The sequence below is a fragment of the Lagopus muta genome, chromosome 2 (genome assembly GCF_023343835.1).
Source record: "Lagopus muta isolate bLagMut1 chromosome 2, bLagMut1 primary, whole genome shotgun sequence".
NCBI classification, from domain to species: Eukaryota; Metazoa; Chordata; class Aves; order Galliformes; family Phasianidae; genus Lagopus; species Lagopus muta.
The window spans coordinates 73,195,494-73,210,829 of NC_064434.1; the positions used below are offsets into that span (position 1 = coordinate 73,195,494).

The 15,336-nt window shown below is 34.6% G+C and overlaps 1 protein-coding gene across 6 annotated transcripts in view; it reads left to right on the forward strand.

Moving 5' to 3' along the window:
* The window catches only part of RYR2 (ryanodine receptor 2), a 342,228-nt gene that overhangs the window by 292,326 nt on the left and 34,566 nt on the right, over positions 1 to 15,336 (forward strand). For 5 of the 6 annotated variants that reach the window (XM_048936711.1, XM_048936712.1, XM_048936714.1 and 2 more), the window contains 5 exons: positions 101 to 124; positions 8,417 to 8,516; positions 8,748 to 8,827; positions 11,023 to 11,099; positions 12,380 to 12,453. In XM_048936711.1, the coding sequence (XP_048792668.1) occupies positions 101 to 124; positions 8,417 to 8,516; positions 8,748 to 8,827; positions 11,023 to 11,099; positions 12,380 to 12,453 (355 nt within the window). The remainder of the gene's footprint in view (positions 1 to 100; positions 125 to 8,416; positions 8,517 to 8,747; positions 8,828 to 11,022; positions 11,100 to 12,379; positions 12,454 to 15,336) is intronic. The other variant, XM_048936713.1, reaches the window with a different exon arrangement.

The following is a 15,336-nucleotide window of genomic DNA, read 5'->3' on the forward strand; positions in this document are numbered from 1 at the left end:
ATTTTGTGTATTCATTTGGTCGGTCACTTACCTGCAGAAAAAAATTTTGGACTTATTTTTCTTATTGCTATTTCGCTTCTTGTCCTTGCCCTTCCTTAAGGTCACAGGATCCCAACGCAGCAAGGTAAAACAAAAAAATGTGTGTGTATTTGTCTGGGTCTAGTTTTGTGACTTTTAGGCCCAACATCTTGAATAATTTCATCTAAAAGATCTTGAAAACATTTCTAACATTTTTGTTCTAGCATAACATCTCTTCACCCAACCCTTCTTGTGTGCAGAATCTTGTTAAAGACAGCAAGAATTATTTAGGAGAAGTTCATACAAAAACACATTGCCATTTTGGGGAAAACTGAGTCTCATTTGGCTTGTTCATATTGTTTTATTTTTCTTGCATTTTGTGCTTTAGTTATCTTCTTTCTGGTTATAATTTAATTTGAATGATTTATCTGATATACATGGCTCTGAAGGGAAAGTCCTCTGAAGGCACTTGTCTTCTGTATCTTAGTAGATATGCATTTATGATAAAATAGCAGAATTGCTCGTCCAATATTTGTCACAGTGATCTCATCAGTTCTATTGTAGCTTAACTGTGGTTTAGATCATTTGGAGTAGATGGAGATCTTAGCCTTCAGTGTCATCATACTTGATAGAAACTCCCTAACTACTCTATAACTGCAGTGATTCTTTGTTGTTTCATGCTTTCTCTAAAATCTTAGAGGCAATTGGTGTAAAATTTTACAGTTGTAATTAGTATAGTGACTCAGTTTCTTACCTAATCTTATATGACTCTCAACAAAAGTCTCACCACCCATTTCTAAAAGATTGGCCCATAGTTCAAGCACCATCTTTCCAGCATGCTTCATGCGAGTAGAAGTTTCCATTGTTGAATCAAACTGCTTGCTGATAATACTGCAAAGCTGATGTTTTGAGCAGAGCTATAGCGTGTGTGGTAGCTATTTTTTGGTTCTGAGGCTTTTAAATGTGGTTATTTGGTTTGTGGCTAATGGAGGCTAGACTAAATAGGATGACTTGAGATAGAAATGTGCAGATTTGCCTATTGGTGAGGCTCCTAGCAGTGGTTTCAGAATTCAGTGCAATATGGCAATATGGAGATTTAGACTTCTCCATTGAAAAAAATCAAGATCTTTGTGGTTTTGGGTTTGCACTTACGAACAATCAGCTTGCAAAAGAAAGAATTTCCTATAGAACTTCAGAAAGAGAAGATGTTCTTCAAGATCTATTTCATTCTTACTCCTTCGAAAGTTTGCTCAGTTCTGTTACACCTTCATACATTAAAAGCATTAATCTAGAAGATGAATGTATTCATACAGGCTTGCAAAGAATTGTTTAAAAAGTATTATAACTTTTACAAACACATCATACATACTAAAAAAGCCCAGAAGAAAGTATGTAGTCAGTCTATGTAGTACAGTCTTTATTTCTTCTGCTGAACTATTCAAACACCACTTGTCTGGCACTTTGCCTATATAGTTTCCGTACACTAAATGTTATATGTTCCTTAAAAATGAGTCTGTTTTTCTGATGGAGAAGTGTTTTCAAAAGGAAAAAGATACAAATTGTTGCTTCCTTCATGCTTGACAGGAAACTGTTGTAAAGTTGTAAGACTATATATGACAAGTGTATGTGTGCCTTTGTGTATTTCTGTCTGTCTGCTTGCCTATCTTGAAGTACGGTGTTAAGTCCATATTGGGTCCTGTCCTGTTTAAGATCTTTACTGATTACTTGGATGAGGTATTGATTTCACTCTCAGTAAGTTTGCAGATCACACCAACTTGGCAGGATGGATCGATCTACCTTGGGGTAGGAGGGCCTTACAGAGAGGGATCTGGCCAGGCTAGATTGCTGAGTTGAGGCCATTGAGATGAAGTTAACAAGAACAAGTACCGTGTCCTGCACTTTGGCCACAACAATCCCATGCAGTTCTACAGGCTTGGAGCAGAGTGACTGGAAGACTGTGTAGAGGAAATGGACCTGGGGATGATGGTTGACACTTGTCTGAACATGAGCCAGCAGTGTGCCCAAGTGGGCAAGAAGGCCGATGGCATCTGGATTGTAACAAATGGTGTTGCCAGCAGGAGCAGGGAACTGATTGTCCCTCTGTACTCAGCCCTGGTGAGGCTGCAACTCAAGTACTGTGTTTAGTTTTGGGCCCCTCACTACAGGACAGACACTGAGGCCCTGGTGCAGCATGTTCAGAAAAGGGCAGCGAAGCTGGTAAGGGGTCTGGAGGGCAAGCATTGTGAGGATTGGCTGAGGGAACTGTGATTGTTAAGTCTGCAGAAGAGGAGGCTTGGGGAGACCATATTGCTCTCTTCAGCTCCCTGAAGGAAGGTTGTAGTGAAGTGGAGGTCAACTACTGCCACGTAACTAGCAATAGGACTAGAGGGAATGGCCTTGAGTCGCACCAGCAGAGTTTGAATTTGGATGTTAGGAAAATCTTCTCCAAAAGAGCCAACCAGTGATGGAACAGACTGCCTAGAGATGTGGTGGAATCGCTGTCCTTGAAAGCGTTCAAGAAACATTTAGATGTTGTACTGAGAGACATGGCTTAGTGGGAAATATTGGTGGTATATGGGCAGTTAGACTGGATGATCTTGGAGATCTTTTCTAACCTTGCTAGTTCTATGGTTATATTTTATTCCATGCTCGTCTGAAAGTAAAAAAAAAACCTGACATTCAATCAGGATGGGAATAAAGCTCTCCTGGTCCGTTAGACTTTAAGAATGTAGCTGATATTTGAAGTACTAAATCTTTTCCCAATCAGATCAAACAGAAACCTTTGGGCAAACTTAGTATGTGGCAGAAATGAGGAATGCATTTTATCTTCAATTTTCATGCTCATACTTTATGCAGTGTAGTCTCGTTTCTCTAAAAATAATCTGTTTCTGAATCGTTGTGTGGGCAGTCTGGAGGCCAGAATACAAATAAACAATAAAGTTATCTGTTCATCACAAAGTCACAGAATTGCTGGGGTTGTAAGGGACCTTAGGAGACCAGTGAGTCCAACACCCCTGCTAAAGCAGGTACCCTACAATAAGTCGCACAGGTGGGTGTCCAGATGGGCCTTGGATATCTGCCTAGAAGGGGAGACTCCATAACCCCTCTGGGCAGCCTGTTCCAGTGCTCTGTCACCTTTACCATAAAGAAGTTCTTCTGCATGTTTGTATGGAACTTCCTATGTTCAAGTGAAGTGTTTATAATGAGAGTGGTGATGTTTTTTTTAGTTGTTCGTACTGTTTTCATTTCTTTTGATGTGTTGTTGAATATAATCTTTTTAAAACACTGTTAGCTAATGCATTCCAGTTTAGATTTGTATTTAGAGCTATATTACATCTTCCTTTGACTGTAGACAGGGAACTGCAAACTATCCTCACATTTCTTGAAGACTCCAATGTGTTCCACTGGTGGTTAATTGCTTCCTGTGCCGATTTTCTTAGTAGGTAAAGCTGCCATTATTCTGAAACTTATTGATGTTTAAATAAACTATTTTTCTTTTTGCAACTGGTATTTGGGTCATTGCAAATGAACATTTAGTTTGAGTTAGTTTAGTTTGAGTAGAGAATTTCTGTAGAGGTAAGAAAGTTGCAAGATGAAAGTTTTCATTCTGTGATTACCTGTAATCTTGCTTAATTTTTGATGCATAGTCCAGACTTATGAGAATAATATAGGATAACTTAGAAGGTCTTTTCACAGTCATTCCACTGTTGCAGATGTCAGCATGGATCTGTTAATCTTGTGATAGCATTTGGTCATTTCTCTATTCTTTGAGCAGATAATATATTTCTGTACAGAATGGTATGCATAGAAAGTTCAAATAAAACTGAGAATGTTGTTAAGAGTCTTAAACTGGAGGACAAGAGACTATCTAGAGCACATTGTGTAGAAGACTTTCTATATGCCGGCTGAGGAATCACCCCTGGGGTCAGATTGTTGAAGGAATACTTTGCAGATGTTTTTTTTATGAAGGGGGACAAGCTAGGAAGTTGTTATGGCTTTTCTGCCTTACACTTCAAAACACAAACAGATTTACACAGTGTCACTACTTACCTAATGTGTGACGTTGTGTCTCTACTCTTCCTTATGTCACGATGTTGATATTGTGCTATTTTTTATTTCCAGGATCTTCTTTGTCTTGTTTTCTTCCTGTGTTCCCCCAGTCAACCCATGCCCATTTTCATCAATCACTTTTTTTTTTTTTTTAATCATAGACTTTAGCAGGAAATATTTTCTTATGTTTTTTTTTCATCCAGTTAGAAAACTTGTGTCCACCACTGGACAGTCAACCCTTCACTTGTCATTTGCGTCTACCTATTTGCAGTGTTTGGATTCTCCACAATCCAGTTTTATAATATCACTGACTTAGGATCAGTTCAATTAATACATTCTTAATTATAAGGTCAGTTGCTTCTCAGTTTTTGTTATATGGCTGCTTTGGGGAAAATGAGTAACATAACCTACAACTGATTATGGAAGTATACTACAAAAGTCTTAAAGAGTATCTCTTTACAAAGTAAATGATATATCAAATATCTGTGGTTTTAATTGGGTTTCAATTCAGGAACATGGTAATAAATGATTATTTGAGTCTACTCGTTAAGACAATTCATCATGTGTTCTGGCTGCTTTTGTCTTCTGCATCTGTCAGCATTGCTTCATGCTACAGTGTTCCACCTGCATTGATGTTGTACTTTGCAAGAGTACTCCTAGGCATGCCGCAGGGTTCTGTAATTATTTTAGGTGCAGTAATTCCTTAATTATCTTGCCAAGCCTGTTGCTCTAAGGAAGATATGGTGCTTCAGCTAAAGAATTCAGATGTAGTCATAGTGAAATATTCTAAATGATCCATTAATTTTGTGGAGTTTTTCATTTTTAACTAACATAGAGAGTTAAACTATTTAAACTATTAAACAGAGATTTCAACTATTCCAAGTATGCCAGGTTTATTACCCACCATTAAACAAGAAGTAATGGCACAGTTTGGAAGTAATGTGTGTTTTCATAGCTATGATTTGTGTCAACAGAAAGAAAAAAAAAATAAAAAAAACAGCTGGTAACTGAGAACACACAGATTTGAAAGATCCCAAATACAATATTTTTCCTCTTTAAGACTCATAGCAATATTAATTCCTATCTACCTGAATGAGAATTGATATGATGAGACATCATTATTGATACAGCAAGAATATGTTAGCAGCAACGTGTGAAAGAAAAGTTCATTACAAGAGAGAAAAATATAATTGAATGACAGGGTAAACATGTCATTCATCAGCAAAGATACTGCTGCGAGCTGAAATGGAGAAATTTTTACAAAAAGGAAACGTGTAGTGAGGAATTGTATGGAATATTTTTGAATTTATGAAGGTATTGAGTTAAGATAGAGTAGATCAAAGCATATGTTCACTTAGTAATATCTAATAAACCCCTACTGCAGGAATTCTACCGGAATTACTACATTCAAATTGAGTAGGTTTATTTTTGAGGAAATTAAAAAATTACTTAGAGACTGCATGTATCTAAGAATATGGCAGTTAATTCGTAAAGTTGTTTATTGCTTTTAGTGATGATGCTTAAAAAGCACTTTCAAAGGTTTTCAGAAGTATTTACTAATGCTTTACTAGTAGTATCAACTGATAGGTTTGTAAATATGTGGTATTGTGATATATCAGTATTCATTAACTATGGAAAAATACATAGAGGAAGAAAGTACAACAGAGGACAGAAAAATGGCTTTAGAATTGCAAAGAACAGTTTTACTAAAAGTTCACTTCTAAGATTTTTTTTTCTTTTAGGAATTTAGTAATTTTTAACTTATTACTATATTTTGATATCTTGTCATCTGGACTTTCAAAAACTCTTTTTTATTTTTCCCAATTTGTGGTTTTGGCCTCTAATTTCTTAGTATCACTAAAAAAAAAGTAAAATAAAAAAATCTCTGCTTTCAGTGTGATGAAAATTCTTCGTCATGGAAGCTTGCTGGAGAACATCTGTAATGTGCGAATACATTTCTAAGTGATCAGCTTTTTTTCTATATAAATGTAGAGCACTCAAGAAACGTTAGATTTGTTTTAAAATTATTTACTTATTTATTTAGCTTAATTACTTCAAGTATTTCAGGTTGTATGAGACGTTTTTATGTAGTGGTGTTATGATTTTATTGAATGCCAGAAAATTCAAGCCACTGGTTAGTTATTCTAATAGTTTTCTTGATGTTAACTGACAGGCACAATAAGGCACAAAACCCCAGTTTGTTATCATAGGTAACTATTAGGAATAAGTGTACCCTATAGAAAATTGGATAACCTGAGCAGCCAGCTCTATTTGTTTCATACCTTCTGTATTATGGATTACTTACTAAAAATCAGTGCTGCCATGTTGCAGGATTTGTACTGCTCTGCTTTCTCAGCCTGACTTATATGTTTATGTATTAAAGTTGCATAGGGAAAGCAACAGAAAAAATGCATTGACAAGCTGAAGAAGGCAATGTGCTATTTGTTGGGATTTATCACCAAATGAAGGATTGTTTTCAGAACAAATGGTTGTTGATTCTTTTTTTGAGATTTGTTTTGTTTTCGTCTACTCTGATTGCCTAAACAGCTTGATATCTCATGGGAAATGCCACCCTTTTGACTTCAAGCTCTTCAGCAATATCTGTTTCTTCTGTTCTGCTAAAGTGCCATTGCCAGAATTGTGCATACCTACTTTTTTAGTCTGGAGATTACACAACTGTATCCTTCTTGTACCCATTTTTAAGAACCCAAGAATATCGTATAATGAAAGTTGTATATCCGGTGGTAGGTTTGTGAATAATAAATCTTGCAATGAAAGACAACTTGAAAGATTGTTGGGTCTAAAACAAAAAGTAACTCTGAGTAGGAAAAGTTTTTTTTTTTGTTTTTTTTTTGTTTGTTTGTTTGTTTGTTTTTAATAGCGACTGATGCAAATGAAAATATTTTATTGTAGGTGTATTGAACCTGTGATGTCACAGTTTTCTAGTGGTGTGTGTGTGTGTGCGCACACACAGGTGCATATGTGTGTATGTTTCTGTTTTGTTTTCATTGAACTCCCAGGAAGAGGTTTAAACATGAAGGCAAAACTTTTAAACTTTAGCATGGCTAAATATAAAGCAAAGCTGCCATTTTTTTTTCTTTTTTGTGCCTCCATCTAGCTCTGTCACTTAATTTAAAAAAAAAAAAGAAAGATACAATTTAACCATAGGAGAGCTAATAGTGTGAAAAAAAAAACCCTGATGAATTTTGTTTCCGCAGCACGATAATATCAAAGATTTAAGAAACAAATTTGCCAGCCTCGGCGAGAACTCTCTGGTAACAGCATAAATGTCTGTGTTGGTTTGCTTTTGATTTAAAGGTTTTCTTCATTCATTTAAATGCATTTCTCTTTTTCCCTCTTCTTTTTTCTTTTAATTTATTATTCATACCCTCTATATAGCAAGCCTTCATTTTTTAAACCTCTTCCATCTTCCAATGTCTTTTTTTCTGTAATTTTGATGGAAAGTTTATGGCAGCAAAGCTGTCATTCTGGCTACTTCTGCTGCAGCTGTTCCTGCTTTTAGGTCATACATGTTTTGGGCGTTGTGTTTTTGGACATGATACTAACTGATTGTGTCATGTTCCTGTTGAGTAAGCTTTCTACCACGCCATCTGATGGACTCACTGTCATAGGGCTCTATGCAACGTCCATTTTGCAACTTATACTGCTTAGTCATCCTCAATTCTCCAGCAGACTTCAATTAATTTTGTGAAACTTTAAATTCATCTGGAGTTAACTGTGCCTTTATGTTTGCTCCTTATGCTCTTCTTTGTTGTTTTTTTTTTAGTAGTAGTTTAAATTATAAAGAACAAACTTCACCATTGCTCAAGCAGTGCCATGCAGTATTGTTTGTTGCCGCTATAGGATGTGAAATATAAAAGCACAGTGCATTCTGTCAAATACTCTTTTTGTAGGGTGGGCAATCTGTATTGTGTTGTAATGAGAAGTTGTGCAAAAAAATGTGAAATGCTTTGGTTACTGTGGTATTCAGCAAGAACTTGCAACTCAAGAGCCATATGCTGAGCAGTATTAAGTTATGGTCCCACTGTAGAAGATTACTGAGTGTCAACTGTTGCACATATGTGCAAGTTTTATATACGCAGTATATATGGAATGAATATGGGCTTTGAACTAACCTAATTATTTACAATTGAAATAACTCTTTTCAGATAAACTACTGAAAACACATTAAAGAAAAATACCAAGGGATAATATTTCTTGAACATGTTAAATGTTGGCTAGCACTGTCTGTATTAAGTTGGTCCATGATGTTGCCATAGAGCCCATATACTAAGAGAAAACAAAGAACCTGAAGTTTTCATCTTAAATGACTGGAATTTTTATTCAGGAAAAAGAAATGGAAAAGCAAAAACTTCTGTATCAGCAAGCCAGACTGCATGACCGGGGTGCTGCTGAGATGGTTCTTCAGACAATCAGTGCTAGTAAAGGTAATTTTTTTTTTTAAATTGATTTCATATTTCTGATGAACTTTGAAATTGCAGTTTTTAAAAAGTGCTCACAAAGGTCTTAACTCAAGCTAGCTAGCATGAAACGTACTGTTTTACAAGAGAAACAGGAATGTCCCTACTGATACCTGCCATTAAAGTCAGTGCATGGATAAGTTAATAGAACATTCTCATTTTAAAGTGTGATCTAAAATTATATTTTATGATTTTAAGGTGAGATGGGACCAATGGTTGCAGCTACCCTGAAACTTGGGATTGCCATCTTAAATGGAGGAAATTCTACTGTTCAGCAGGTACAGTATTCATCTATTTTCACTCATTCTAGTCAGTACAGAACTTCATAAAAAACGTCCTTATTATCATAATGAATTTTGTAGTAAGACTATTTTCAAGTGCTCTTTGTACTCTTAACGTCATCCCCAGAAGAAAACAGTTTACAAAATAATACCTTGTTTGTTAGATATATTCTTTTTATCTATATACATAATTAATCTGCAGAATGCAAGGCTAAAATAAATGTTTTTCAGTTTGTCTGGAATGGAAAAACTTTGTTAAATTGTTATGTCTTATGAAGAATTTTGTGAAATAATTTCTGAGGGGAATTTGCTATTGTCTTGAGACAGCAGGGAAAAATTGCTGGTTTCAGTATTCACAGAGGAATTTTTACACATCAAAAGTCCTTAGCTTATACCTTGGACAGTGTTTTTGATAAAAGCAGAGAACTGAAACCTGATTTGTTAGTTTATGATCACATAATGTAGTGAGCAGAGGGGGGCAAGTCTTGTATTTTGACAGTATTCTGTATTGTTGAAGAGAAGTGCCTCACACAGGCTACATTCACTGTTCTGTAGTAGTTCAAGATTCCTTAGTCTGGAAAGTTTCAGCCTTGCCATTACTACATTGCTGTGGGGTGATTTCAAGGAATACAGGAAACTGGAAATAGTTAGGCTCCTCTGTTAGCCATTGAAGAAGTCGACAAAAGCCAAAAAGACAACAATTTCTGAGGCTTTCATTTCCAGAAAGTGACTTGAAAGTACACAAATTATCTAGAAAATTATCTATTTGAACATTTGCCAGTTCTTCGTATTGTCCTGACAGTAAATGACTTAGAAAAATTATAATGTGTATATAATTATTTAATCTGAATTTAAAAAACAACAGTTTATTTTTTTAAAATAAAAACAAAAAATTGTTAAGGTTTTTAATCAGAATGCAGGACAGTTATGAATCTGGTTAATATAATAATCCTTGTAGTCTAAGTTACATATATATATAAAATAAAAGCATCAATAGCATAGTAAGAATTGCTGTTTTTCAATTGCCTCATTTCTACTCCTTTCCTCAGGTGTTATGTTCACCTTTCCAATTTTTCTTTGGGCCCTAGCATGAACTCCTCAGTTCCTTGGGAATAATGGCAGGGGCAGAGGAAGGCATGTGGAAGTAATTTCAAAAAGTCATCCTCATTTGGCGTTCTTTACTACAATTAGTTTTCTATTGATGGTGTGGGTTCTTTTTCCACCATCTTGGATCTATGTAAGGTTGTGATAATACATTATGTTGTGTCTGATTTTTTTTTTTCTTTTTCGTTGGACTTTGCTTATTACCTTTTTTTCCTATTATTTTTGTTACTTGTAAAAAAAGTTTTATCTCATTCATGAAGTGAATTCTTACAGAATCACAGAATCGCAGAATGGCCCGGGTTGGAAGGGACCTCAAGGATCATGAATCTCCAACCCCCTACCACAGGCAGGGCCACCAACCTCCCCATTTAATACTAGACCAGGCTGCCCAGGGCCCCATCCAGTCTGGCCTTGAACACTACCAGGGATGGGGCATCCACAACCTCTCTGGGCAGCCTGTTCCAGTACCTCACCACTCTCATTCCAGCTGAAATTGATCTTTGAGCACTGTGATTTTTTTTCACATCTGGGCCTCTGGTTTGATCCTGTATCTTCACCTGACAGCATATTCATTCCAGAATCAGTGAATAAATTCTTGTTATTGTAATCTATTATCAGAAGAGTAGTACTGATTACACTGCAGCTGTAAAACAAATGTGAAAACACTCCTCTGACTACTGATGTGCTATTGCATCTAAAATAAGCTAAAATAAATTAAGGCCATGACAATCCCAGTCTGGTGCTGAAATAGTAGTGAACAGAAATGTATTGCTGACTAGTAGTAAGATCCTCTTTATAATCAACACAAAAAAATCTGCTGACTGATTTGACTTTATTTTCCACGTTTTAAGGAGAAGTAAACAAAATGGTTGTCTTTTTTCTTTCAAGGATTTGGGCTTTAAATGTTTTTTATTTCTGACACCTGCGCTTTTCTCAGCAAGACTCTTATTATGTAATTTGTAAATATTAGAGATGTTTCAAAAAACCAATATCACTAGCAATCTAGAATCAATATAGTATTATGTAAACTAGAATAATGCGTAGTGTATGTATTAATTCCCTGCATGTGTGATCTGTTTTCACTGCAGAAAATGCTTGACTACCTCAAGGATAAGAAAGACGTGGGTTTCTTTCAGAGTCTTGCTGGTCTTATGCAGTCCTGTAGGTAAGAAAATATCGACTTTAAAAATTCATTATTTTATATTTAGGTTTTATTCTACAGGATATATTCTTTTAAAAAGAATCGGATTTTTTTTCTCTAACAATACCCAGAGAGTGCCATGTGCTGGATTCAGGATAGAGGACAGTATGGTATAAAAATCTTCATATTATATCAATCTGCCTTAGTTAATAATTTGTTTTCAGATATTTTTATGAAACTTATGCCTGCTTGAGATATACCAAAAAAACAATTCCAAATTTAGGTGCATTCTTAAGGAGTGAATTCTTAACTCTGAAGATGTCCTGTAATTCTTCAGAGACCTGGTTAATGATCATTGTTAAGTAATCATAAAGATTTTGGGAAACCCCAGTTTTGTAAGAAGAATTAATAGAATTTTAGTGTGCAGAAAAAGGCATAGAATACTGTTTTAATAAACTGAAGACGTACCATGTTTTTTTGTTCATTTCTGCTTCTTGACATGTTATGTGTTGATTATATGTATTTAAATATTTAAATAGACTATTTATAAACCATATTAATAAATAATGTATTAATGACATAAAATATAAATAAAAAGACAGCCTTCTGTCATGTCACTCTGCGATATCCTGTTTCTCGTAACACCAACCTTGGCAGAGTTTCATCTTGAATTCAGTTAGATTGGAATTCATCAACGTTCATTTGATTTTTCTACACTTTCTTGCTTATGAAAAAGAAATGTTAATGGCAAGCTAACATGGTAAGCAGTAAAAGTCCGAACCTTTAAATGCACAGATGGAAATCTGTTAAGAGTACAAATTCCTTACATCCAGATAACTGAGTACAGATGCCCTTTTGGCATCTTCAATTTTTCAGAGTGTGAAGGGAGGGAGAGGTGAACTTGAAATGACTTGGATTCTTCTGAAGATTTCTTCTTGGGGTTAGTCATTTGGACTATAATATGAAAGCAGTCAATAATGTGGCTTCTTTGCAGCCTCTGAAAATGAGTGTGTGTGCGTGTGTATATATATATATGCATGTGTGTATATATATATGCTTGTGATCTTTTTTTTGATCGATTATGAAAAACTAAATTGTACTGCCATTTCCAGGGCAAAAGCATGTTAAGCTGAGTTTTGTAATCTTATAGCAGACGGGTATAGTAAGCCACTGAAATATGTCTTTTTGACACTAATATGATTATATGCTTAAATGAAATCATAAATCCTTCTCTGTCTTTCAAAAAATAAAATACTACATATATTTAATTAATCTCCGAACAAATACACTTTTTCTCATTTCAGTGTTCTTGATCTAAATGCATTTGAACGTCAAAACAAAGCAGAAGGCCTTGGCATGGTGACTGAAGAGGGATCAGGTAATAATTTGACAGAAATGATCTGTGAACTTTTTCTTCTACATTTTGTAGAAGAAAAATTGAAAGAAACCTTTAAATATGTGTCTAGAGTCTGAAGCTAAGATGTGATATCTAGAAGTATTTTATATAAAATTGGTCTGTTTAAGCCCATATTTGTTAATAGTAAATAAGTTTCAGTACTGTCTCAAAGGAGGCTTACCCATCATTTTGAAGAAGTGAAGAAACTACATTCAAAGTTGAAAGGAGATTCTAGTTACAAACAATGTTTATGCGTGTATAACATTTCAGAAGTCCTTAACCAGTTTCAGCATAAAATGAAATTAAAAGTTCCCACCTGATTTCTTAAATTGATTTGACCAGAATTTAAACAATTTAGTTAAACAATAGGTTAAATAGTAGAGGTCAAGAAAACTCTATTTGCTGTTTGGAAAAAAGTCTTCTGGGAAAGCTGCTTCTTTGAAATAAGCATTTCTGTTGGTCTGTGGTAAAATATTTAAAAAAAAAAAAAAAAAAAAAAAGCTTCACTTTTGACTGTACAACTTCAGCTTTCTACCCTCTGTGTTGTCAGTTCACTGTCGGTTTCTTTCTTCTGTTTCACAGTAAGTTCTTTGATTACCTTCCTATGTTGTCTGGAACAATTAGTCTCATTTTTACCCTGACTATTAGGGCTACCAAAGCACAATTTCTCCCCTTATGTACAACATTTTTTACAGTGTATTTTTGTGTTTGAATCCTACAGTGACCAAATCTTTTAACATGTTTTTATCTTAAAAACAAGGTAAAAAAGCTTGACTGCATAATCGTCATTGCATTTTGGGGCTCATGGATCATACCTGCAACACTTCATATCTCATTAGCTATTGTGCCTGTAACTCTTTTATGTAGCATATTTCCTGACTATTCAATTGCTTGTATCAAAATCAGTATCATAGAATATTAAATTTGGCTGAATTATTTCAAGACTGATAATAAAATGCTGTTTCTCCAAAGGTGCTCCGAAGTAAAATTATAGGTTAAATATAGACTACTAGATTTAAGTGAGTAAACAAAATACAGTGAACTCAAATGGCTAAGCTTTAGTCATGTGACTGTAAATTGAACACTGTCATACAAGTTTTTGACCATTACTTTCATATTTTACTGAAAAATATTTTACACAATGCTTTAAGCTTTCGGACAATATTTCTATTACTAAACTTTTATTTATAATTTGAATTGTAAGATGAATAACTACCTCTGTTTCTAGAAATTCCTGCTATTGAATGCAAATATAAATAATTATTTGAACATTGCATAATTAACTCTACTAATGCTAGAGCATTTTTGTTCTTCCTCATTTCAGGGATTTTTTGTTGTTTTTTTTTCTGTTTATTTGATCCTTACATTTTAGTATAGTACTAATTTTGCCAAAATAAGTACTAAATCAATTCTGTATTTGCTGAAAACAATTTATCAATTTTTTCTTTTTTTTCTTGTTTCCTTTTCATTGAACTAAATGTCCTCCCTTCCTCAGTCATCACTCATGAGCGTGGTAATTATTAAACACAACTGCATTTTCTTTATTTTTTCTGTTGTTAGCTTTGTGTCAGCACTGTACAGCTCCTGAACACCAATAGATTTTTTTTTTGTTCCTGTAAGAGTGTTAAACCAGTGGTTCTCTCCTATTATTATTATAATTATGTATTCTAAAATTTTTAATTTTTGCATCAACTCTCCCTGCTTTGTTCTTCCTTCCTTTCTCAGAATTTGCACAGTAACTGGCATGCTAGATGTAAGAGCAGCAAGCTTTTTTAAACTTTTTTTTCATTTCTTTTTATTTTAGCAATCCCAGTATTGCCATGGATGAATGTTTAAAAAAAAAAAAAAAAACAAAACCCAAAAAGTGTACCTCTACATACACCAAGTCTCGTGCTATAGTCCTCCTGTAGTATTTATGTTGTGTTTTGAATGTAGCTTTATTGCTGCATTGGTTTGTGCAAACACAGGAAATCAGTGGTGGATCCAGTGAGGATTTGAGGGTGGTTAGTGGGGAGAGGACTTGCCACTGGCTAGGTTTATCTAATGTGGTCAGGAGTTGATACCAGGAAGAGGTAGTTCTTCTCTAATTTAGAGGTATAAGCTCATCTTTGCTCTGAAAACTACTTGATTCAATGTTCCTGTACCTCAACAGTACTCTAAAATACTGTAAAATGTCTTATAAGAGTAGTTGACATGAGATGTTACCATCAACCATGAGAACTAAGATTTTAAATAAAATATGTATATGCCTTTCAACAGAAACACTAGGCTCAAGCATATCAGATGTCTTTTGATCAGCAAAATGTTGAAGGAAGAAGGAATCTCAATTTTTTGGCAAACTAACAGAATTCTACAGTTAGAATCATGTGTTTTGGTTTTCTTTGTTATTGACAAGCAGCAACAGCAATGTCAAGATACAGTAATTACGCTATGCCAAAATTTTCTTAAAGCAAAGGAATAATACTTACTAACATTTACTTTTTGATAGGCTATTATTCAGTTATTGGAAATTCAAGAAAACAACAGCAAAGCCAAATCAAAAAAAGGTTTCTTATTTTCTTCTTAGAGTTACTCTATTCTTGATATTATGATCCCTTCAAATAATACTATTTTCTGTATTATAAAGCACACTTTTTTCAATTCATTGAAAAGAAATTTACTTAAGAGCTGTCTACTGCTGGTATTAAGACCTGATAGCATTACAAAAGCCCAGCCAGTGCCTGTTTGTGGAAACTCCTGTGGTGAACAGTTCTCAGGTATCCTAGATTTTATAGGATACATGACATCGTATGTCTATTTGCAATCATATGAATAGCCACCTGGAAAATATTTCCAAGGAAATACCAATGACAGATGTGGAACTTT